A 25,045-nucleotide genomic window follows, 5' to 3' on the forward strand; every position below is an offset into this window, starting at 1 on the left:
ATATATACGTATATGTATACAGTATATGTATATATATTGTTTTTTAATAAGAAGCTATGTGCCTGAAATAAATTTACTAATATTGATAACAATATTGAATGCATTTTGCAATTAAATTTGGCTGTCGTACAGGTGTTCGTAAAAGTAAGCTCTTGAGCAAGGCACCAGCCTGCTTGAGTACAAGTGCACATACAGTAAGTTCACACAGACGCATTTTCAACAGAGATGATGACGAGGATTTTTCAAATGGAGTTAGTTGTTTTCCAGCCAATCAAGCAATTAGCGGCGATATAATAGTAATTATCACAAGATGAATAGTGTGCGCTTAGAAGTTACTTACCTCAAATAAAGGTCCAATTTTGTTTTTCTCCAGGTAAGACTGAATCCTGGACTGTTGTGGAGACGCCATGTGGAAAGTGATGAGGGGAGTGAGGAGGCTGTCTGCCCCCCTCTCTGAACACCTTTCAGCGGGATGAGATGGTCCAGTGAGCCGCTGTCCTTCGTCCTTCAAGCCGCTTCACATGGTGACAAGAACATGTCCTCCGTCCTGCGCACATCTCCTTGCCTGCTAAGGACCGACAGCAGTCCGGCTCATGGCGGTAAACAGTCGGCCCGGGACACCCTCCTGCCTGCCGGCTGGCTCGCTTGCTTTCTCCCGCGGAGTGAAAGCTCACACAGGCGGCAGAGATTCCAAGTCTTCCCGCCCCCCCGTGGATGGCCGGTGCCCCTCCCTCCCTCCCTCCCTCCCTCTAGTAATGCATCTACACTGCAGCGCCACTCATTCATATCATTATTGCTTATCATACTCAATGTAAGTGAATACATCCAATTACTTTTTTTAAAATCATTATTATGATTACAGCCTTTACATCTAACAAAAGTAGAATGTCATGAAAAAGTTCAATCATTTTTTTAAATTCCATTTCAGAAAGCGAACCCTGGCAGTTTTAGGGGGGTACAGTGGAACATCGAATTACGCACGGGGTTCGTAAATATAAAAGTTTGTGTGGTAAAGCAAATTTCTCCACAAGGAACACTGTAAATATGGATAAAGTTAAAGTACCACTGATAGTCACACACACACTAGGTGTGGTGAAATTAACCTCTGCATTTGACCCATCCCCTTGTTCACCCCCTGGGAGGTGAGGGGAGCAGTGAGCAGCAGCGGTGACCCCGCCCGGGAATCATTTTGGTGATTTAACCCCCAATTCCAACCCTTGATGCTGAGTGCCAAGCAGGGAGGTAATTGGTCCCATTTTTATAGTCTTTGGTATGACTCGGTCGAGGTTTGAACTCACGACTTACCGATCTCAGGGCGGACACTCTAACCACAAGGCCACCTATAATAGGTTCCAGACTTTTAAAAAATTTAAAAAATCCATATTTTAGTGAAGGTTTGAACGCGATATACAGTACTGTATATCACACAAACATAAGGCGGTGATGGATCAACTTTCTCTTCATTAACAAGCCAAAACAAAAACTTGCTGCTGTATGCACTGCTCTGCCAACACGCGCACACACAGAAGTCCCTTTGGTGCCCTCACAAAGGATCAGAAAAAAAAAATCCTTATTGCTACAATAATAAACATTTAAAATAGTAAAATCCACTCACATTAACATCAACAAAGGAGGAGCTGGCCAGAAAGGGGCGTGTGTATGTGGGCTTTGGAAGAGGCGCCGCTGAACGAGAGGTAGCTCTTCTCCTCCGCTGTGAAATAAATCTGCTTTGGCACTTTTTTCCCCCAGACAAGTCCGGTCTAATCACAATTAAAAATTCCTGTGGTATTAAGCTTGCTTCGTCGATTCTTCCATATTTGTGAGCGCCGTTGATGTACTCACCCTTTTTTTTTTTTCTTTAACTCCAAAGCGATTCCCTCCTTCTCTCCGCCCTGGTATGTTCTTTTTGGGACTCATGTTGAGTTAACAAATGGACAAAACTTGTCAAAAGGCGAAAAAACACAGAAAAGGCACACACGCTGAAGCAGTGAGAAGTGACTATAGTGCCCCGCGCAGCAAGTGACGCGGAGGGCTGCGCCCTGCTTTTTGCCTGCAGGTGTAACTCAAAATCTAGCTAGCCTGTGCATCGGTTGGGGACATCTCTGCGCTGCTGACCCGTCTCCGCTCGGGACGGTTTCCTGCTGGCCCCACTATGGACTGGACTCTCGCTGATGTGTTGGATCCACTGTGGACTGGACTTTCACAATATTATATATTATGTCAGACCCACTCGACATCCTTTGCTGTCGGTCTCCCCTTGGGGGGGGGGGGGAGAGAGGGGGGGGGGGGGGGGGGGGCTTACCCACATATGCGGTCCTCTCCAAGGTTTCTCATAGTCATTCACATCGACGTCCCACTGGGGTGAGTTTTTTCTTGCCCGTATGTGGGCTCTGTACCGAGGATGTCGTTGTGGCTTGTGCAGCCCTTTGAGACACTTGTGATTTAGGGCTATATAAATAAACATTGATTGATTGATTGATTGAAAATGAATGAATGAAGCATTTGAACACAGAGATATGGTTCACACAGGGATGCATCATTTAGCTCGATCTAGAAGGGTTGGTAAATCAAGTTTCCACTGTATATGTTAATTATTGTTATGGCTGCAGTCTGCATCATACTGAGAGCTGTTTGTGATATTTGAACATGTCAGCTACAATATAAACATTGTTACATTCGTTTAATGCAAAAAAGAAAATCAGAAAGGGTGTCCATTCATTGGCTGATATTTGAATATATATATATATATATATATATATATATATATATATATATATATATATATATATATATATATATATATATATATATATATATATATATATATATATATATATATATATATATATATGTACACACGTTCTATGTTTTCCAAGTAAACCAACCATTTTTAATGTGTGTTATACTGGAGCTTTTTGACGCTGTTTTTAGTTTGCATAGTTATGAGCTACCATATACAGTAATATCCAATATTTATGGAACACAAGAAGACCTCCTGAGTAATGTAAAAATAATTGCGCAACGCTATGTATAGAAAACAAAAAAATAATACTGTTACACTGCTAGAAACAATAAAAAATAACTGAGAAATATTTACACTTGAAGTGAAGATGTTGGAGGAATCATGAATGTAGCATTTTTGTATCACGATATGACAGAAAATACTATAAAATGCCAAAGTCAGCCAATATTATGCAATATCTAAATGAGTCCTTCCATCGTTAAGTGTAATTCAACAACACAGTACAGTGGTAAAATATATTTTTTTAAAACCTACAATTCTATTTACACTTGAGGCACCTACTCTGGACATATTTATATGTATAAAAAATCATAGCTCCCTCATGAATACTACAAGGAGAATCTTCAACACACTTGGTTGTGGCTGCAATGCATCATGGGTCACCATCAGGGGGCGGAGGCTGGCACAGCTTGTACAACCTGAGCAGAGACGCACACAAGTGGCGTTAACAAACAATATTGGAATGTTTTGTTATGATGATGAAAAAACAATTAGCATAATTTGCATTAGCGATAAATAATTTGATACAACAATCCAAATATAATACAATTATTTTCACCCTAAAGAAATTGGTAGTCTTGACATCTATACATGCAAAGCAATAGATTTCTCAAACGAGCTTTTCTTCCTGTCACACACATACCAGTGACCTGGCAACTCGAGATGCTGGAAAAGTGTTTCAAAGGTTGTCTTATATTTGAGTCAGTATGGGAAATATTGTTCAATAAAAAGCAGGTTCTGTACCTCCAAATGTACCGTATTTTTCCGACTACAAGTCACAGTTTTTTTCATTATTTGGCCGGGGGTGCGACTTATACTCAGGAGCGACTTATGTGTGAAATTGTTAACACATTACCGTAAAATATCAAATAATATTATTTAGCTCATTCACGTAAGAGACTAGACGTATAAGATTTCATGGGATTTAGCGATTAGGAGTGACAGATTGTTTGGTAAACGTATAGCATGTTCTATATGTTATAGTTATTTGAATGACTCTTACCATAATATGTTACGTTAACATACCAGGCACGTTCTCAGCTGGTTATTTATGCCTCATATAACGTACACTTATTCAGCCTGTTGTTCACTATTCTTTATTTATTTTAAATTGCCTTTCAAATGTCTATTCTTGCTGTTGGGTTTTATCAAATAAATTTCCCCAAAAAATGCGACTGTTTTTTTCCTTCTTTATTATGCATTTTCGGCCGGTGCGACTTATTCTCCGGAGCGACATATACTCCGAAAAATACAGTATTTAGTTTTTTTTGGTACTTTTGACCAAAACAGACAGTTAAACAAATTATAATAAAAGTACAAATCAGTAAATATAACATTTGTATACATTTTTTACATATAGTAAAAAATATATAAATTAAGTTGAAAAAAATCTAAAATAAATAAAAAACAGTATCAAAAAATCAAAATTTTTATTTAATCTTTCATCTGTACATGTCAGTATGTAATACTTCTTTTTCGTTGTACTTCTGTTACAAAACGTAACAACCAGCACGGCAACAACGTAATTTCTCCATTATGGGATAAAAAAAAAGTCTATCCTATCCTAAAAGTAAAAGTTGGAGTTTTCGAAAAACTTGTAAGTGAATACATCCAATTACATTTTTTTTATCATTATCCCCTCACCTCCCAGGGGGTGAACAAGGGGATGGGTCAAATGCAGAGGTTAATTTCACCACACCTAGTGTGTGTGTGACTATCAGTGGTACTTTAACTTCATTCATATTTACAGTGTTCCTTGTGGAAAAATTTGCTTCGCCACACAAACTTTTACATTTACGAACCCTGTGCGTAATTCGATGTTCCACTGTGAATATTAAATGTTTTGTTGTAATATGGTTTCTGTAGGAGGACAAACACGACACAAGACTTGTTTTATGCCACTCCTTCTGTGTCTTATTTTGTCCACCAAACGTTTTATACTGTGCGTGAATGCACAAAGTTGAGCTTTGTTGATGTTATTGACTTGTGTGGAGAAATGCCAACATGCCATTTAGGCTAGCTGTATGTACAGATTGCATCATTATGCCTTATTTGTATGTATATTTCAGCTCATTTAATTTCCTTTACTTATGTCCTCTGTGTATTTAGTTTAGTTTTCTATGTTTCATGACACATTATCTGTATGTAATATTGGCTGCATTTCTGATAGTTGTTTGTGCGCCATGTTGTTCCAGACCACAGCAAACGTTAGCCAGTTTGCAAAGATTGTAATAAATCCATTAGAAGAAGGCAGCCTGCCGTTTCCTTTAACTTGGACACACACATCTATATCTTTGGCCATTCTGAGACAGTCATTTCCAGAAGTTACCTCACCCTCTGAGAAGTTTTACTAATGTTTTCCAATGTTGTAAAAATGTTAAGGATAAATATTACATTTCAACATTTCTGTCAACGAAGATTTACGTCAGCCTGCGACACATAGTCATTTTGATAGTAGGCTAATATAGCTAATTAGCCACTTACATCATGTGTTGCCTTCATTATAACACTTATACAAGTCTTTTAATTTCTTTGCAGCTCCAGACAGATTACTTTTTTGTATTTTTGGGCCAATATGGCTCTTTCAACATTTTGGGTTGCCGACCCCTGGTCTAATAGTAAAACTTTGAGGATCTGTGTAATGTAAACATGTATGCCAGCAAGTCTGACAAATATGTTTGAGCACAACCAAAAGGAAGTGCCACAAATGTCATTTCCAGACGTTGTTCCACCTAGTGACAGCGTTGGTACATTACAGTTTCAGCAGTCAGGTAGGAGTCTGTGATGTCACACTTTTGGCACGGAATATTACAACAATATCAGACGCTGATAAAGCAAAGGTGACTTCCTGGTCCACATCTCACTGCACTGAGAACACATCGAATCCTGATCAACACAACTACAACCTTCTAAGACAGCAACACGAATCACGCCGCCACTTAATTGTGTTTGTCAATTCCACTAAGAGGCTCAGAAAGGGTCGCCCGTCTCTAGCACACACGCACACGCACGCACACACACACACACACACACACACACACACACACACACACACACACACACACACACACACACACACACACACACACACACACACACACACACACACACACACACACACACACACACACACACACATACACACACAGCTAGATGTACGGTATACGTCATTGAAAAAAAATGCTGAGTCCCTCTAATGGAGCCATTTAGCAGCACAAAAAGCATACAAACTAAAGATGTCTGCCATAACCCAACATTGTGTGTACTTATATCTGTGAATGTTAATAAATACAATAATTATAGCTAATACATTTTTTTATATCATTTTAGTACAAGCTAAAGAAAAATAAATTGTATATAATGTAAATATTATAGTTTTGTGAAACTATAGAAATATAGTAACAAATACCTAATTATAAATAAAATAATACAAAATACATAATATAATTTATACAAATGATAAATACAATTATTAAATCGTGGTAGAGGAGTTTGAGTGTCCCAATGATCCCAGGAGCTATGTTGTCTGGGGGCCTCAATGCTCCCTGGCAGGGTCTCCCAAGACAAACAGGACCTAGGTGAAAGACCAGACAAAGAGCAATCAAGGACCCTGGCCCCCCTCTGGAGCTAGGCCTGGAGGTGGGGCCTGATGGCAACATAGGTCCCCCATCCAATGGGCTCACTACTCATATGAGGGGACATAGAGGTCAGGTGAGCTGGGCGGAAGCAAAAGACGGGGCCCTTGGCGGTCCGATCATCGGCTATAGAAGCTAGCCCTTGGGACGTAGAACGTCACTTCGCTGGGGAAGGGGGGAGCCTAAGCTGGTGCTTGAGGTGGAGAAGTTCCGACCGGATGAAGTTGGACTCACTTCTGCACACAGCAAGGGCTCTGGACTCTCTTCCACTCTGATGTTGCCAGCAGGCGACCAGCGGGGTTGGCAATATTCGTTGCTCTGCGGCTCAGAGCCTGTACGTTAAGAGTTTAACCCAGTAGACGAGAGGGTAGCTTCCCTCTGCCTCTGGGTGGTGGGACGGGTTACTTACTGTTTGTGCTTATGCACCAAACAGCAGTTCAGAGTACCCACCCTTTTTGGATTCACTAGATGGAGTACTGGAGAGTGCTCCCCTGGGTGATTCCCTCGTTCTGCTAGGGGACTTCAACACCCACGTTGGCAACGACAGTGAAACCTGGAGAGGCGTGAATGGGAGAAATGGCCACCTGGATCTAAACCCGAGTGGTGTTTTGTTATTGGACTTTTGTGCTCGTCACAGATTATCCATAACAAACACCATGTTCAAACATAAGGGTGTCCATATGAGCACTTGGCACTAAGACACCCTAGGCCACAGTTTGATGATCCACTTTGTGGTTGTGTCATTGGATTTGCGGTCTCATGTTTTGGACACTCTGGTGAAAAGAGGGTCGGAGCTTCCTACCAATCACCACCTGGTGGTGAGTTGGCTTCGATGGTGGGGAAGGATGCCGGTCAGGCAGAGTCTCCCGGCAGAGAGAGTTTCAATTCCCATCTCCGGAAAAACTTTGAACACGTCACGAGGGAGGCGCTGTATACTGAGTCCGAGTGGAAGATGTTACGTGCCTCTATTGTTGAGGCGGCTGATCGGAGCTGTGGCCGTAAATTGGTCGGTGCCTGTTGTGGCGGTAATCTCAGAACCCCCTGGTGTACACCAGCAGTGAGGGATGCCGTCAAGCTGAAGAAAGAGTCCTATTGGGTCCTTTTGGCTCTTGGGACTCCAGGTACCGATAGACCAAGCGGTGAGCGGTGTTGGCGGTCACGGAGGCAAAAACTCGGACATGGGAGAAGATCGGGGAAGCCATGGAAAACGATTTCCGGACTGCTTCGAAGTGATTCTAGACCACCAATGGATGGGGAAGCAGTGCACTGTCAACACCGTGTATAGTGGGATGGTCTGCTGCTGATCTCGACTCGGGATGTTGTGGATCAGTGGAGGAAATACTTTAAAGACCTCCTCAATCCCACCTACATGTCTTCCTGTGAGGAAGCAGTGCCTTGGGAATCTGTGGTGGACTCCTATTTCTGGAGCTGAAGTTGCCGAGGTAGTTAAAAAGCTCCTCGGTGAAAGGGCCACAGGGGTTGATGAGATCTGCCCAGAATAACTTAAGGCTCTGGATGCTGTGGGGCTGTCTTGGTTAACAAGACTCTGCCACATTGCGTGGACATCGGGGGCGGTGCCTCTGGATTGGCTGACCGGGGTGGTGGTTCCTCTCCTTAAGAAGGGGAACCAGAGGGTGTATTCCAACTATCGTGGGATCACACTCCTCACCCTCTCTGGTAAGGTCTATTCAGGTGTACTGGAGAGGAGGCTACGCCGGATAGTCGAACCTCGGATTCAGGAGGAGCAGTGTGGTTTTTGACCAGCTCAATACTCTCAGCAGGATCCTTGAGGGAGCATGGGAGTTTGCCAAACCAGTCTACATGTGTTTTTTGGACTCGGAGAAGGCATTCGACCATGTCCCTCGGGAGGTTCTGTGGGGAATGCTCAGAGAGTATTTGGTATCTGACTGCCTGATTGTGGTGGTCCTTTCCCTGTATGATCAGTGTCAGAGCTTGGTCCGTGTTGCCAGCAGTAAGTCGGACCAGTTTCCAGTTTGGTTGGACTACGCCAGGGTTGACTTTTGTCAGTGGTTCTGTTCATAACTTTTATTAACAACATTTCTAGGTGTTCCTGGGATTAAAGGCCTCACCTTTTCTTCTCCAAACATATTGCTGGGTATTGTGGCCAAACAGCTCAATTTTTGTTTTATCTGACCACAAAACTTTCATCCAGAAAGTATTATCTTTGTCCATGTGATGTCAAATGAAACAAAAATTGAGCTGTTTGGCCACAATACCCAGCAATATGTTTGGAGGAGAAAAGGTGAGGTCTTTAATCTCAGGAACGCCATCCTACCGTCAAGCATGGTGGGGGTAGTATTATGCTCTGGGCCTGTTTTGCTGCCAATGGAACTGGTGCTTTACAGAGAGTAAATGGGACAATGAAAAAGGAGGATTACCTCCAAATTCTTCAGGACAACCTAAAATCATCAGCCCGGAGGTTGGGTCTTGGGCGCAGTTGGGTGTTCCAACAGGACAATGACCCCAAACACACGTCAAAAGTGGTAAAGGAATGGCTAAATCAGGCTAGAATTAAGGTTTTAGAATGGCCTTCCCAAAGTGCTGACTTAAACGTGTGGACAATGCTGAAGAAACAAGTCCATGTCTGAAAACCAACACATTTAGCTGAACTGCACCAATTTTGTCAAGAGGAGTGGTCAAAAATTCAACCAGAAGCTTGTGGATGGCTACCAAATGCGCCTTATTGCAGTGAAACTTGCCAAGGGCCATGTAACCAAATATTAACATTGCTGTATGTACCTGTATACTTTTGACCCAGCAGATTTGGTCACATTTTCAGAAGACCCATAATACATTCATAAAAGAACCAAACTTCATGAATGTTTTTTGTGGCAATCAAGTATGTGCTCCAATCACTCTATCACAAAAAAATAAGAGTTATAGAAATTAATGGAAACTCAAGACGGCCATGACATTATGTTCTTTACAAGTGTATGTAAACTTTTGATCGCAACTGTATTTATATATCTACATATATACACACACACATATACACACACATATCCATCCATCTCCATCCATCCATCTTCAACCGCTTATACGGAATCGGGTCGCGGGGACAACAGCTCCAGCAAAGACCCCCAGACTTCCCTCTCCAGAGCAACATTTGCGACTTCCTCCTGGGGAATCCCGAAGCGTTCCCAGGCCAGAGAGGAGATGTAATCCCCCCATCTGGTCCTTGGCCTGCCGCGGGGCCTCCTCCCAGTGGGACGTGCAACGAGGACCTCCCTAGGGAGACGCTCGTGAGGCATCCGCACAAGATGCCCGAACCACCTAAGCTGGCTCCTTTCCAAGCGAAGGAGCAGCGGCTCTACTCCGAGTCTCTCTCGGGTGACTGCACTTCTCACCCTATCTCTAAGGGAGATGCCAGCCACCCTTCTGAGGAAACTAATTTCGGCCGCTTGTATCCGCGATCTTATTCTTTCGGTCATTACCCACACTTCATGACCATAGGTGAGAGTAGGAATGTAGATAGCTCGGTAGACCGAGAGCTTTGCCTTCTGGCTCAGCTCCCGTTTCGTCACAACAGTGAGGCAGAGAGACTGCAATACTGCCCCAGCTGCTCCGATTCTCCGGCTGATTTCCTTCTCCATCTTTCCCTCACTCGTGAACAAGACCCCGAGATACTTAAACTCCTCCACCTGGGACAGAGTCCTGTCCCCTACCCGGACTGTACAAACCATCGGTTTCCTGCTGAGAACCATGGCCTCAGATTTGGAGATGCTGATCCTCATTCCAGCCGCTGAACACTCGGCTGCGAACCGATCCAGTGAGAGCTGAAGGTCACGAACCGAAGGTGCCATCAGGTCCACATCATCTGCAAACAGCAGTGACGCAACCTTTAGCCCCCCGAGACGTATACCCTCTCCGCCATGGCCACGAATCCGCCTAGAAATCCTGTCCATGAAAATCACAAACAGGATAGGTGACAGAGCGCAGCCCTGGCGGAGACCAACCCCCACTGGAAACGGATCCGACTTACATCCAAGCACCCGGACACAACTCTCGCTTTGGTTGTACAGAGATTGGATGGCCCTCAGCAGGGTTCCCCTCACTCCGTACTCCCTCAGCACCTCCCACAAGATCTCCCGAGGGACGCGGTCATACGCCTTCTCCAAATCCACAAAACACATGTAGACTGGATAGGCATACTCCCAGGCCCTCTCCAGGATTCCCGCAAGCGTAAAGAGTTGGTCAGTTGTTCCACGACCAGGACGGAATCCACATTGCTCCTCTTGAATCTGAGGTTCGACTATCGGCCGGACCCTCCTTTCCAGTACCTTGGCGTAAACTTTCCCAGGGAGGCTGAGTAGTGTGATACCCCTGTAATTAGCACACACCCTCTGGTCCCCCTTTTTGAAAAGGGGAACCACCACCCCAGTCTGCCACTCCCTCGGCACTGTCCCAGACTTCCACGCAATGTTAAAAAGGCGTATCAACCAAGACAGCCCATCAACACCCAGAGCCTTCAGCATTTCTGGACGGATCTCGTCAACCCCCGGAGCTTTGCCACTGTGGAGTTGTCTAACTACCTCAGTGACTTCACTCCGAGAGATCGACGTTGATCCCCCATCATCCTCAGGCCCTGCTCCTATCAGGGAGGGTGTGTCTGATGTATTTGGGTTCAGGAGTTCCTCAAAGTGCTCTTTCCAACGCCCTACGACTTCCTCACTTGAAGTCAGCAAAGTCCCATCCTTGCCGTACACAGCTTGGATGGTTCCCTGCTTCCCCCTCCTGAGGTGCCGTATGGTCTTCCAGAACAGCTTTGGTGCCGCCCGATAGTCCTTCTCCATGGATTCCCCGAACTGCTCCCACACCCTCTGCCTAGCCTCGTCCACAGCCACGGCCGCTGCCCTTCGGGCCCGTCGGTACCTTGCAACTGCCTCCGGAGTCCCCCGGGATAACATACCCCGGTAGGACTCCTTCTTCAGTCGGACGGCTTCCCTGACCACCACTGTCCACCAGGGTGTTCGAGGGTTACCGCCCCTTGAGGCACCTAAGACCTTCTGGCCACAGCTCGCAGCTGCAGCTTTAGCAATAGAGGCTTTGAACATTGCCCATTCCTGTTCAATGTCCCCAACCTCCACAGGGATGGCAGAGAAGTCCCGCCGGAGGTGGGAGTTGAAGTCCTTCCGGACAGAGGACTCCTCCAAACGTTCCCAGTTCACCCGCACTACACGCTTGGGTTTGCCAGGTCTGTCCAGAGGTTTCCCCCGCCATCTAACCCAACTCACCACCAGATGGTGATCAGTTGACAATTCAGCCCCTCTCTTCACCCGAGTGTCCAAAACATACGGCCTCAGACCAGCTGATACGATTACAAAATCGATCATTGATCTTTGGCCTAGGGTGCTCTGGTACCAGGTACACCTATGAGCATCCTTATGCTTGAACATGGTGTTTGTTATCGCAAGTCCGTGACTAGCACAGAAGTCCAATAACAATCCACCACTCATGTTCAGATCAGGGAGACCGTCCCTCCCAATCACGCCAGTCCAAGTATCACTGTCATTGCCCACGTGCGCGTTGAAGTCCCCCAGCAAGACTATGGAATCCCCTGCCGGCGCCCCATACAGGACCCCATGCAAGGTATCCAAGAAGGCTGAATACTCTGAACTCCTGTTTGGTGCGTATGCACAAACAACAGTCAGAGTTTTCCCCCCTCCAACCCTAAGGCGAAGGGAGGCGACCCTCTTGTCCACTGGGGTGAACTCCAACGTACAGGCACTCAGCCGGGGACTCGTGAGTATCCCCACACCCGCCTGTGCCCTCACACCCTGAGCAACTCCAGAAGTGAACAAGGTCCATCCCTTGTCCAGGAGTGTGGTTTCAGAGCCCTTGCTATGCGTAGAGGTAAGCCCCACCAGATCTAACCGGTAGCGCTCCACCTCTCGCACCAGCTCAGGCTCCTTCCCCACCAGCGTTAAGACGTTCCACGTCCCGAAAGTCAGCCTCTGCTGCCCCGAATTGGTCCGTCCGGAGCCTCCACTTTCACTGCCATCCACTTGGCAGCGCACCCGACCCCACTGGTTCCGACCGCGGGTGGTGGGCCCACGTGGCAGAGAAGATGGTGTGTCCACGTAGCTTCTTCGGGCTGTGCCCGGCCGGGCTCCGTGGCAAGCCCGGCCACCAGGCGCTCGCTGACGAGCCCTACCTCCGGGCCTAGCTCCGGAGGGGGGCCCCGGGCTTCCTCCGGGCCGGGTAACGCATCCTCTTTTAGTGTAGTTCATGGGGGTATCGTAACCCTGATGGGGGGGGCATTCGGGTGCTACACCTTGCCCAAGGGTGACCCGGAACTATGTAAGGCAGGGGCGTTCAACTCCCTGAGGCTTAATACAAGCCCACATACCTAACACACACACACACACATATATATATATATATATATATATATATATATATATATATATATATATATATATATATATATATATATATATATATATATATATATATATATATATATATATATATATATATATATATATATATACATATACATATGTATATATATATATATATATATATATATATATATATATATATATATATATATATATATATATATATATATACACACATATATATATATATATATGTTTATGTATATATATATATATATATGTATATATATATATATATGTATATATATGTATATATATATATATATATATATGTATATATATATATATATATATATATATGTATATATATATATATATATATATATATATATATATATATATATATATATATATATATATATATATATATATATATATATATATATATATATATATATATATATATATATATATATATATATATATATATATATATATATATATATAGGCTACAGCGACCCCCCGCGACGCCGAAAGGGACAAGTGGTAGAAAATGGATGGATGGATGTATATATAGTATATATACAGTATATATATGGCAAAATATTTTTGCCCAATGCGGCCCCCAAGTCCAAAAGTTTGGACACCCCTGGTCTATACAAATACACCTAAAACATGAGATGTTTGCTGTTAGTTACCACCCAGTCGGAATGTAAGGTTACCTTGGCACAGAGGATGGCGTCCGATCCCTCACGCCCAGATTCTTGGCGGAATTCTGAACCCTGGCACCCTAAAAGACACACAGAAGGACGCTTGGAAGTTAGCTACTCTAAGAATAAACGGCCCAGAGGAAAAAGAGCCAAAGAAAGCAGCAAAATAACTTTGAATATTGCACGTAAAATGAGGGTAATATAAAATAGAAGACAGGATGTTGCCTGAAAATAACATCTATATTGCATGACATTAATTCACAGAAGTGCAGATTTTCCAGCCTTTGGAAGTTGTAAAAGGTTAGAAAAAGTGTCTTTATGGGGAGCACATGCAGAGTAAGGAGTCTTTGCGGGCTCTAAAAGGAGTTTGTGTGATGAATGGTGTTTATGTTTTTGCTCAGTCAGGACGCTCCTGCCCTTGTGCAGAGTCTGCACTACCACAAGCGAGGACGAGGGCACGACAACCCCACTAACAAACACACATTATGACGCACGTGCAAAAACACACAATCAAATCACAAGTGTTCTACATGTGCATTAGGCCGTCTCTTGGGCACGAGCGGGCAGTGCGGCATTATACTCTCTCGCTTGCAGGGAACGATCAGCAATTATTCCATTGTTATCGCGGACTCCAGGCAAGGATAGACGCTAATGTCCCTGAAGGAACCACAAAGATAACAGAAGAAATATAATAAAAGATGCCTGAACTCGCTCAATGACAAGGTTATTTCTCAAGTAAAAATGAATCATCAGAACAAAGTAGACAATTATTTGCGTAATTAATTAGAGATGCCTAAGAGTTATAAAGCAGGGCTATCTGATGTGCTAGCCTACATTTATGTATAGACACATTAAAAGTGCTGTTTGCAACTTCTTCACAGTAACATTTTTGACGCAAAAAATATAACAAGAACACCACTGGCTATCTTATGTTACCATTAGTGGTTTAACGGAACACATTTGTTTAACAATTGTTATTTACAAAGTTTACGTCATAAAAAATGTTACCTGTCCTAAAAAATGGTTGGTGTTTGTGGCGGTCTCGTCAACACGTACGCGCAGAGAGCATGTGCACACATACAAAAGCAGTCCAAGAGAAGCGACAAACAATTTGCATTCCTGTTGCTGTTATGATAGAATATACAAAACCCAAAACCAGTAATGTTGGCACATTGTGTAAATCGTAAATAAAAACAGAATACGATGATTTTCAAATCCTTTTCAACCTATATTCAATTGAATTGACTGCAAAGACAAGATACTTAACGTTCGAACTGGAAAGTTTTGTTATTTTTTGCAAATATTAGCTCATTTGGAATTTGATGCCTGCAACATGTTTCAAAAAAGCTGGCACAAGTGGCAAAAAAGACTGAGAAAGTGACGAATGCTCATCAAACACTTATTTGGAACATCCCACAGGTGAACAGGCTAATTGGGAACAGGTGGGTGCCATGATTGGGTATAAAAGCAGCTTCAATGAAATGCTCAGTCATTCACAAACAAGGATGGGGCGAGGGTCACCACTTTGTGAACAAATGCGTGAGCAAATTGTCGAACAGTTTAAGAACAACATTTCTCGACGAGCTATTGCAAAGAATTTAGGGATTTCACCATCTACGGTCCGTAACATCATCAAAAGGTTCAGAGAATCTGGAGAAATCACTGCACGTAAGCGATGATAGTACTGCATCAAAAAGCGACATCAGTGTGTAGTGTAAAGGACATCACCACATGAGCTCAGGAACACTTCAGAAAACCACTGTCAGTAACTACAGTTTGTCGTTACATTTGTAAGTGCAAGTTATAAAGCGAAAGCCATTTATCAACAACACTCAGAAACGCCGCCGGCTTCGTTGGGCCTGAGGTCATCTAAGATGGACTGATACAAAGTGGAAAAGTGTTCTGTAGTCTGAAGAGTCCACATTTCAAATTGTTTTTGGAAACTGTGGACATTATGTCCTCCGGAACAGAGAGGAAAAGAACCATCCGGATTGTTATAGGCACAAAGTTGAAAAGCCAGCATCTGTGATGGTATGGGGGTGTATTAGTGCCCAAGACATGGGTAACTTACACATCTGTGAAGGCGCCATTAATGCTGAAAGGTACATACAGGTTTTGGAGCAACATATGTTGCCATCCAAGCAACGTTATCATGGACGCCCCTGCTTATTTCAGCAAGACAATGCCAAGCCACATGTTACAACAATGTGGCTTCATAGTAAAAGAGTGCGGGTACTAGACTGGCCTGCCTGTAGTCCAGACCTGTCTCCCATTGAAAATGTGTGGCGCATTATGAAGCCTAAAATACCACAACGGAGACCCCGGACTGTTGAATAACTTAAGCTGTACATCAAGCAAGAATGGGAAAGAATTCCACCTGAAAAGCTTCAAAAATTGGTCTCCCCAGTTCCCAAACATTTACTGAGTGTTGTTAAAAGGAAAGGCCATGTAACACAGTGGTAAAAATGCCCCTGTGACAACTTTTTTGCAATGTGTTGCTGCCATTGAATTCTAAGTTAATGATTATTTGCAAAAAAAAAAGAAGTTTCTCAGTTCGAACATTAAATATCTTGTCTTTGCAGTCTATTCATCTGAATATAAGTTGAAAAGGATTTGCAAATCATTGTATTCTGTTTTTATTTACTGTTTACACAATGTGCCAACTTCACTGGTTTTGGGTTTTGTACATCCAATGACAGCTAACGCTAGCTATCCAAATTGCTATTATTAGCTAACAACACCTAAATCTACTGCGCGTACACGTGTTACGTATGTACCTAAATTACGTCATTATGTTCGAGAAGCCGAAAGAGGGCGGGATGTATTGTGTAAAATACATTGGAAAGTTGGCGCCCTTCAGGCATCTGTGTAAATATTGCAAATAGCCCCTTCAATAATGAAAAGAATACTATTAACCCCTCTATAGTCATGTACAGTACGTGTCATGATTCAGCCATTCAACAAGAACAAGGACACACTCCAACAGTCTCATTCTTCTCAGTTCAATCTAGGTCAGTTACGACGCATGCTAAGGTCAAATATTGATCAATAACAATGCAAACGTGAGACAAACATATCCTGACTGGATGTTAACAAGCTAATCGGAATAAAATATGGAAATATATAATAAAAAAAAGAGCAGTGTTTAAAAATAAAAAAATTCTTGATTGGTCTTCAGAACTACCACGGGACTCTGTAAGGGACAAGCAGTAGAAATGGATGGATGGATGTCTTCAGAACTATTGCAGTGTGATTACACTGCCAACTAGTGGCTTGGCATGCACACAAACACCAATTGTTTAATTTGCTATGCACAATAGGTTCGCTTTTAAAAATACTGTACAATACCTCACCTCAAATATTGCAGCTTTACCACATTGCGGATTTGTGGGGATATTTCTGTAATTTTATTTTTACATTAGATAATATATTGATAATCATAATTAGAAGGTCATAAACCTTTTTTTTTTTTTATGTTTTAGCTATTAAAATATTTGATTCATAATTAATAATTCCAACTTTACATGAATAATTTTGTCACGGTCATGTCCGGAACCAATTATCAGCAATTTGCAACTGTATGTTACTTATTTAATAGATTTCTGTACATATATAAAATTCTAAAATATTGTAACTAATATTAAAACCTAGCATAGTTATAATTATGTTTCATATTTGCATGTTTTTAAAACTAATTTGAATGTATGGAAAATTATAAAATCGGAAATTAAATTACTTCACCAAAACATGCTAGTTTTATGTGACTGTAATATAATCATCATTTTTAAAAACATTTTATTTATTTGATTCATTATGGCGTCATATGATTTTTTTCTACATTTAAACACTTCGTTGTGGTCTACGTAACATGTAATGGTGGTTCTTTAGTCAAAATGTTGCATAGATTATTTTTTATAGAGCGTTTTCAAGCCGTTTTCAGACTGTCTCTTCAGGATGCAGCATTTTGTGGGCGGTCATATTTATGTGCCTCCACTTCGACTGAGTCTTCTCCCCGTCATCTTTGTTGTAGTTTTTAGTGCTTCCATATGGAGTCTACTGACAGATATACGTTGGAACTATACACTACTGTGTATTAGAAATGGCAACAGCAGAGGATGCATGTGCATGTACAAGCCAGTCTTCCCCACAACAAGAGGATAGAGGAAAAGAAGGAGCTTATTTACTATAGCGCAAACTACAATGGCGGACAAACGCAAAGCACTTTGGGTAAATCTCTACCACATATGGACATGGACATACGGATTTCCGCTGACTTCACCAATTGCGGAAACGTCACCAATGGGGAAAATTCCAAACATAGTGTTTGGAGGAAGTATGAAGAAAGATAGATTGTTTTATAAATATCTCTGCAATGCCTCCATCATTTGATTTCAAAATTTCAAAACTTACGCAGTTACCAAATGCACAAAAACAAGTACCAACAGGTAAGAAAAGTTGGTTTTGCATAATAGGGTCCCTTTAAGGTACAATTATAAAAACTGTTAAATGATGAAATTAAAATATAGTTTTGTGACAAGTGATTAATTTTTTAAATCAGATTAATGACATTCTTGAACTGTGATTAATCACAGGATATTATTTGCTAGCATAAATCAAATTTGCTTACAAAAATACCCTAATATTTGGATATAAATGCAATTTGGTAGTCAGAATGTCATAAAGGAACGTTTTTTTTAATGTTTTACTGAACTGCAAGGTATTGATTTGTTCAAAACTAGGTGACAGTATGTATAGTAAGAATTAAGTGCACATTTTGAAAGTCTTTGCAACAATATTTCAAACAAGGTGCAGTTACTAATCGATAATGTAGTAAACATACTCAAACAACTTAACCTAGTGCACCATTTAAATCTGCATTTACTCTCCTTCAGTTTAACCAGTTGTTTAAACAAACAAGCTATTTAACTTTTCAGATGACAATACTGATCTCTTTTTTTGGTATAATTGGACCCCAGATCCTTGTGATAACTTACAGATGTCCAATGTTCTCCAGTAAGCAAAATGAATTCACATTTAGCCAGTTGCTCTTGTTTGTGTAGCACAGTTGGTTTGTGCTTGTTGTTATTGTGCCTCTCTAAGGTATTGTGCGACAGATCAGCTGTGGTGATATGAATGACATCTTCTTGCAGGACTTGGTCTTCACAGATGTTAGGTGGTTTACATGCGGTGACTGTCTCTTTAGCAAAGGCAAATGTTTAACTTAACTGTGCTACTTTTGTTGACAACATTGACTCTGCCAGCGTAGCGTTTTCCTCTGCTTGTTGTCGATGTAGCATTCGTGCTAGCGGCGCCATCCTCCAGTATGTGTTTCGCTTTAAAATTGTATTTTAAATTTGATATGTGCCTATGATAAGAACGTTTGACGTTGCAATACCAAGAAGTTGCCTCAGTTTTATCTGAAGTTCTGTTTTGAAGCGAAATTGGCCACCTCTCATTGCGATCACAGACCGTGTAACAATGTGCGCATCTTCCGGATGTATGATAATATCATATATGATAACGCAATCTTTTTTTTAAATTAATCACATGTGTTAACATGTTAACCTTGACAGCCCTAATTTTATTACATGTTGTATGCATCTATATTATAATTATGAATGTATGGTATTCATATGTGAAACAAAATATATACATTTACAAATTATAATATTTTTGTCAGATTTGCATCAAAAATGCATATATTAAATTGCATATATTTTTACTTGACCGCTTCTATGTTAGCTACCTCTCTTTGTTTATAATGTATATTTCCTGCTGGATCTACTCTCTATTTTATGCTGCAGCTGTTACAAATACTGTAATATTGTACATGGTAATTGTTATATATTGTATATATTATAAAGAAATATAATATTATATATCAGTATATATCATGTACTGTATATATAATATGTATATATTACATATATGTTATATTTTATATTGCTACTACGGTACATTTTTACTCTACTTTATACCTGCATTATCCTTTCCATCCTTACACTTTCCATCCTTTGTAACTGAGCTACTGTGTGGAACAATTTCCCTTGTGGATCATTAAAGTTTGTCTAAGTCTAAGTAGAATATATTGTTTTAAGCTTGATTAATTATCATGAATACATAAGCATGTAAAATAATAAGAAGTTTGCTGGCTCATTAAATAATAATTGATGTTAAATGCAGGAAGTTAAATATAGTCTGTTATTTTTAGAACTTTTTGTATTTATTACATAAATACACTGTATTTGTTTACAGTATGGACAAAATATACAACATAATATATAATTTAACATTACTGCTGATTTAAAAAAACAAAACGCATTTAATATATTCTTAGAAACTAATGTTTTAACCAGGGACTGCTATCTTTAATTATTAGATGTATTCAAGGGTTAATCATAATGGCCACCTTCAAAAGAAAGTATTAATTTACAAAATCTAAACAGTCATGGACACTTGATTTTTCATTGAACAGTGGCCTTTGCGGCCACACTAAAAGATGACACACACACACACACACACACACACACACACACACACACACACACACACACACACACACACACACACACACACACACACACACACACACACACACACACACACACACACACACACACACACACACACACACACACACACACACACACACACACACACACACACACACACACACACACACACACACACACACACACACACACACACACACACACACACACACACACACACAGCATCAAGACTCCCTCAGATCTGCTGTGACCTTCTCACAGTGTGACACGAGGAAAATGCTCAATGCGTCCAAACCGATTTCACTGAAGTGGAGCTTCCATCGCCCGCTAAGCACATTTGTTGTGTTTTGACAGTGTGAAAACATGTGTCATATCCTGACATTTGTGCCACCTTTGGTCAACAAGACACTTGACCAAAATGCATAATATTCAGTGTTGGACTGAGAGCTAATGAGTGGTTATGGATGATGATGATTATTATTATTATTATTGATAGCTGTAGACTCACCTGTTTCCTCATGACATCGGTGGCCTGCATGATGCAGCGAGGGGGAAGGCCGTGCTTCCGAGCTAAGAGAATGGCCTGCTCCAGTGTCACGCTGAGGGTGCAGCTGTGGATGACAGGGGACAGGTGTGTGAATCAATCACATGCACAAATAACTGTGGAACCTCAATTTACAAACTTAATTGGTTCTTGAACATGGTTCGTTAATCAAAAAGTTTCTCCATAGGAAACGATGTAGTAGTGTTGTCCTGGGACCAATATTTTAGTACCGGTGCCAAAATGTATTTCGATACTTTTCGGTACTTTTCTAAATAAGGGGGACCACAAAAAATTGCATTATTGGCTTTATTTTAACAAAAAAATCTTACAGTACATTAAACATCCATCCATCCATTTTCTTGTCCCTTTCAGGGTCGTAGGGGGTCCTGGAGCCTATCTCAGCTGCAGTCGGGCGGTAGGCGCGGTACACCCTGGACAAGTCGCCACCTCATCACAGTACTTTAAACATATGTTTCTTATTGCAATCGAAGAACAATTTTGTCCTTAAATAAAATAGTGAACATACTAGACAACTTGTTTTTTAGTAGTAAGTAAGCAAACAAAGGCTCTTAATTTGTCTGTTGACATATGCAGTAACCTATTGTGTCATTTGTCATTCTATTGTGTCAAAATTATAAGGGACAAGCTGTAAAAATGGATTGTTAATCTACTTGTTCATTTACTAATAATAAATGAACAAGTAAATAGAAATTAACAAATAAAAGAATAATCACTTTTTCTTCTGTTTGGATACTTTACATTAGTTTTGGATGATACCACAAATTGATGTATCGATCCGATACCAAGTAGTTACAGGGTCATACATTGGTCATATTCAAAGTGCTCAGGTGTCCAGGGACGTATTTACTGAGTTTATAAACATAATGTGAATTTTTAAAAAAGGAAAAAAGATTTTGTGACGGTAAAAAATATCAATGTAATCATAGTAGTATCGACTAGATACGCTATTGTACTTGGTATCATTACAGTGGATGTTAGGTGTAGAGCCACCCATGGCATTTGTTTACATGGTGTGTAGTGAAGCATGAACTAAGTTGTTTTAGGGGCCACATTTCCAGAAAGCTAATGACCTGGGTGTCGGACTTCTCCCTTCACTATTAGTCCTATTGTGTACATTCCAGAAAACCAGCGTCCTCTACAGTGGACTTATGATTTTGGTCTATTTATTTTGTCAGCTGTTTTTAAGGACATCCCACAAAAAAAGGTCAAATATCATCTCTATGACAGCACTACGGTGTTTTTAAGAACCTGCTGCAAAAATCGGAGTCTGTCCTAAGTTTTTTGAACTGAACTTGTGGGCCAAATGACGAAAAAGGGAAGACTTAAAATGGAACCTTGAAGAATACCACTAGAATATCTGAAGAAGTTAAACAAATGCCTACTGATTTTATCGGAAGTAAACAAGCAACAACACCTTAGTTTATACTTGCCAACCTTGAGACCTCCGAATTCGGGAGATGGGGGGCGGCGGGATTGAGGTGTGGGGGCGCAGTTTGGTGCTAGTGGGGGTGTATATTGTAGCCCGGAAGAGTTAGGGCTACAAGGGATTCTGTTGTGTTTATGTTGTGTTACGGTGCGGATGTTCTCCCGAAATGTGTTTGTCATTCTTGTTTGGTGTGGGTTCACAGTGTGGCGCATATTTGTAACAGTGTTAAAGTTGTTTATACGGCTACCCTCAGTGTGACCTGTATGGCTGTTGATCAAGTATGTCTTGCAGTCACTTACGTGTCTGCAGAAGCCGCATACGACATGTGACTCGGCCGGCACGCTGTTTGTATGGAGAAAAAGTGGACGCGACGACAGGATGTAGTGCCATCACGGCACGCCCTCAATATTGTTGTCCGGGTGAAAATCGGGAGAAATTCGGGAGAATGGTTGCCCCGGGAGATTTTCGGGAGGGCCACTGAAATTCGGGAGTCTTCCGGAAAAATCGGGAGGGTTGGCAAGTATGCCTTAGTTACATGAATCAATTTATGAAAAACAACTGCCAAAAAGGAGAGGACTTAAAGGCGTGCCTTGAGGACCGCCTCAGTTGTAAATCACAAGTTTAGACTCCAGTAACCTATGTTTACTAGCAAGGGTAAAATGTAAATGTAAGGATCTGCCAATGTGTTTACAAGTTTTTCTTTAAAACAGTAGCACTCGTCTTTTTAGGAATTTGCTGCAAAAAAGTTTGTCTTACAAGTTTTGAACTGGGGGCCAGTATGGTGTCATCCTGGAGCCGCCAGTTGAACAGCCTGGCCTTTTAGAGTGGAAACACACATTTTTGTAGTACATCTTCAGCCATCTGTCTATCATTCAGGGTCCAATTGTGGACATCAGGTGAGTTTATACCTGGAATTCACAAAAATGGCACATGCAAACCAAAATGGCTGCCTTCCTGTGCGTCTTACTGCTAAGGTTTTTTTGTGGATTCCCGTGCCGCTCGTCATGACCAAGACGCATACCAGATTTCATGTCATTTGGACACGGTGGTGGCAGCTGTTACTACTTAAAAACCCTCCGGGGGATGCTTTGTGTTTCACTGGGCACTGTTGGCATTAACGCACTTTGTGTGTCTTTTTACCCATTGAAATCAGAAAGGATGCGCATTTCCGGAAGTCCGCGCATCCCTGGGATGCAGATTTTTTTTTTTAGCGACCCTGCCTTCCCTGGGTCAAAACTCCGGTTTACTTGTTTTTTTTAATCGATTATCGTTTTCCGCCGTTGTTTTGTTTTGTTTATATTTGCAGAGTCAAATTAACTTCAAAGTAATGAACTTTCCAGTACAATATCTTAAATTTTGATTCGCCGAAAGTTTTATCAATCACAAATAATGCATTTCCGGTATGAGGACTCCCGCGTGTTATTGTTTTGGTCATGGCGAGCAATAAACCCAAGAAGCGAAGCTTCAATGAAAAGTGGCTTCAGGAGCCACTTTTCAGCAAATGGCTCACTTATGAAGATGGAAAGATGTTTTGCACGCCATGTAAACCGGCTAAGAAAAATAACACTTTGCCTGATTTTCAAAGATTCAGCCTCACCAGGCACCAAGAAACATTATTCCTCCTTGTCATTCTTAAAGGGGAACACACAGCTTATGGCCATCAGAGATGAAATGCTCAAGGCATTGTATTAAATGACATTGAAACTAACTTGCAAAATTCTAAGTTTGTTGGCATTATTTGCCATGAAAGAGTAGATGTGGCGGTTTTTAAAAGACTGATGATCTACATACAGGTGAGAATAATCAATTAAATCTGTCAAATGCACGTATGCCCTGGCACATCATTATCATGATTTCATGACCGAAGAAAAAAACCTTTAACAATTTTATACTGAAATAAATACACCTACAACTTATTAAATAAAAATATAGAAAAAAATACCAGCAGCGGTAAAGTTTAGATCAGGGGTCCCCAAACTTTTTGACTCGGGGGCTGCATTGGGTTAAAAAAATTTGGCCGGGGGCCAGGCTGTTTATATATATATATATATATATATATATATATATATATATATATATATATATATATATATATATATATATATATATATATATATATATATATATATATATATATATATACACACACATTGTCTTTATAATCCGTTTTGTCATTTAACATCAATTAACATTGATGTTCATCAACATTTAACATTGTCATGTTATCAATGGGAAAATTCATTTTTAAACAATATGATTTGCCTGAGCGGCTAGGAGACACCAAGAGTAACAAGCGGTAGAAAATGGATTAGAAAGGAAAAATTAAAAAAAAAAAAAAAAAACTTTTTTTTTTTTAACTTGGGACTTCCTGTGGGCCGGATTTTGGATGCTGGGGGACCGGATTCGGCCCGCGGGCCGTAGTTTGGGGATCCCTGGTTTAGATCCATGAAGGAAAGAAGAAAGTGAATGAATGTTTATAAGTGAATAAATTTACATATGCATAAAAACGTGTTTTCTTTTGTATTATGTTTTTAACGTAACGTTTATGACAACCTTTTTCTAAAACACAATATAGAATGTGAGATATAACAGGATAATGCATACATTTATCATTTGTTTTCAAAACGGTTACAAAAAAGTGGGACCCCATAACTTTACTGTGGGACCCCATTCTTATAACTTGATGGGGTCCCTAGGACCCCATTTTGAAAATTCCTAGCGCCGAGACTGACTGGGAATCACCAAAGTTTGCCACCAAGCTCCACGGTGAAAACTCACTTTCTATGCAATCTACCGGTATCATCTACCAT

General features: G+C 41.2%; 2 protein-coding genes across 3 annotated transcripts in view; both read right to left on the reverse strand.

The window, feature by feature from the left end:
* Nucleotides 1–650, reverse strand: part of lg15h8orf34 (linkage group 15 C8orf34 homolog) — a 126,818-nt gene extending 126,168 nt beyond the window's left edge. For both annotated transcript variants that reach the window (XM_062021279.1, XM_062021280.1), the window contains exon 1: nt 341–650. In XM_062021279.1, coding sequence (XP_061877263.1) covers nt 341–409 — 69 coding nt within the window. In that variant the 5' untranslated portion in view covers nt 410–650. The remainder of the gene's footprint in view (nt 1–340) is intronic.
* A 2,184-nt stretch (nt 651–2,834) lies between these two features.
* Nucleotides 2,835–25,045, reverse strand: part of prex2 (phosphatidylinositol-3,4,5-trisphosphate-dependent Rac exchange factor 2) — a 230,730-nt gene continuing 208,519 nt past the window's right edge. Inside the window, exons 39-41 of the mRNA XM_062021283.1 lie at nt 20,753–20,855; nt 13,745–13,812; nt 2,835–3,441 (exon numbers count right to left, since the gene is read on the reverse strand). Coding sequence (XP_061877267.1) covers nt 3,396–3,441; nt 13,745–13,812; nt 20,753–20,855 — 217 coding nt within the window. The 3' untranslated portion in view covers nt 2,835–3,395. The remainder of the gene's footprint in view (nt 3,442–13,744; nt 13,813–20,752; nt 20,856–25,045) is intronic.

This window comes from Entelurus aequoreus, linkage group LG15 (assembly GCF_033978785.1).
Source record: "Entelurus aequoreus isolate RoL-2023_Sb linkage group LG15, RoL_Eaeq_v1.1, whole genome shotgun sequence".
NCBI classification, from domain to species: Eukaryota; Metazoa; Chordata; class Actinopteri; order Syngnathiformes; family Syngnathidae; genus Entelurus; species Entelurus aequoreus.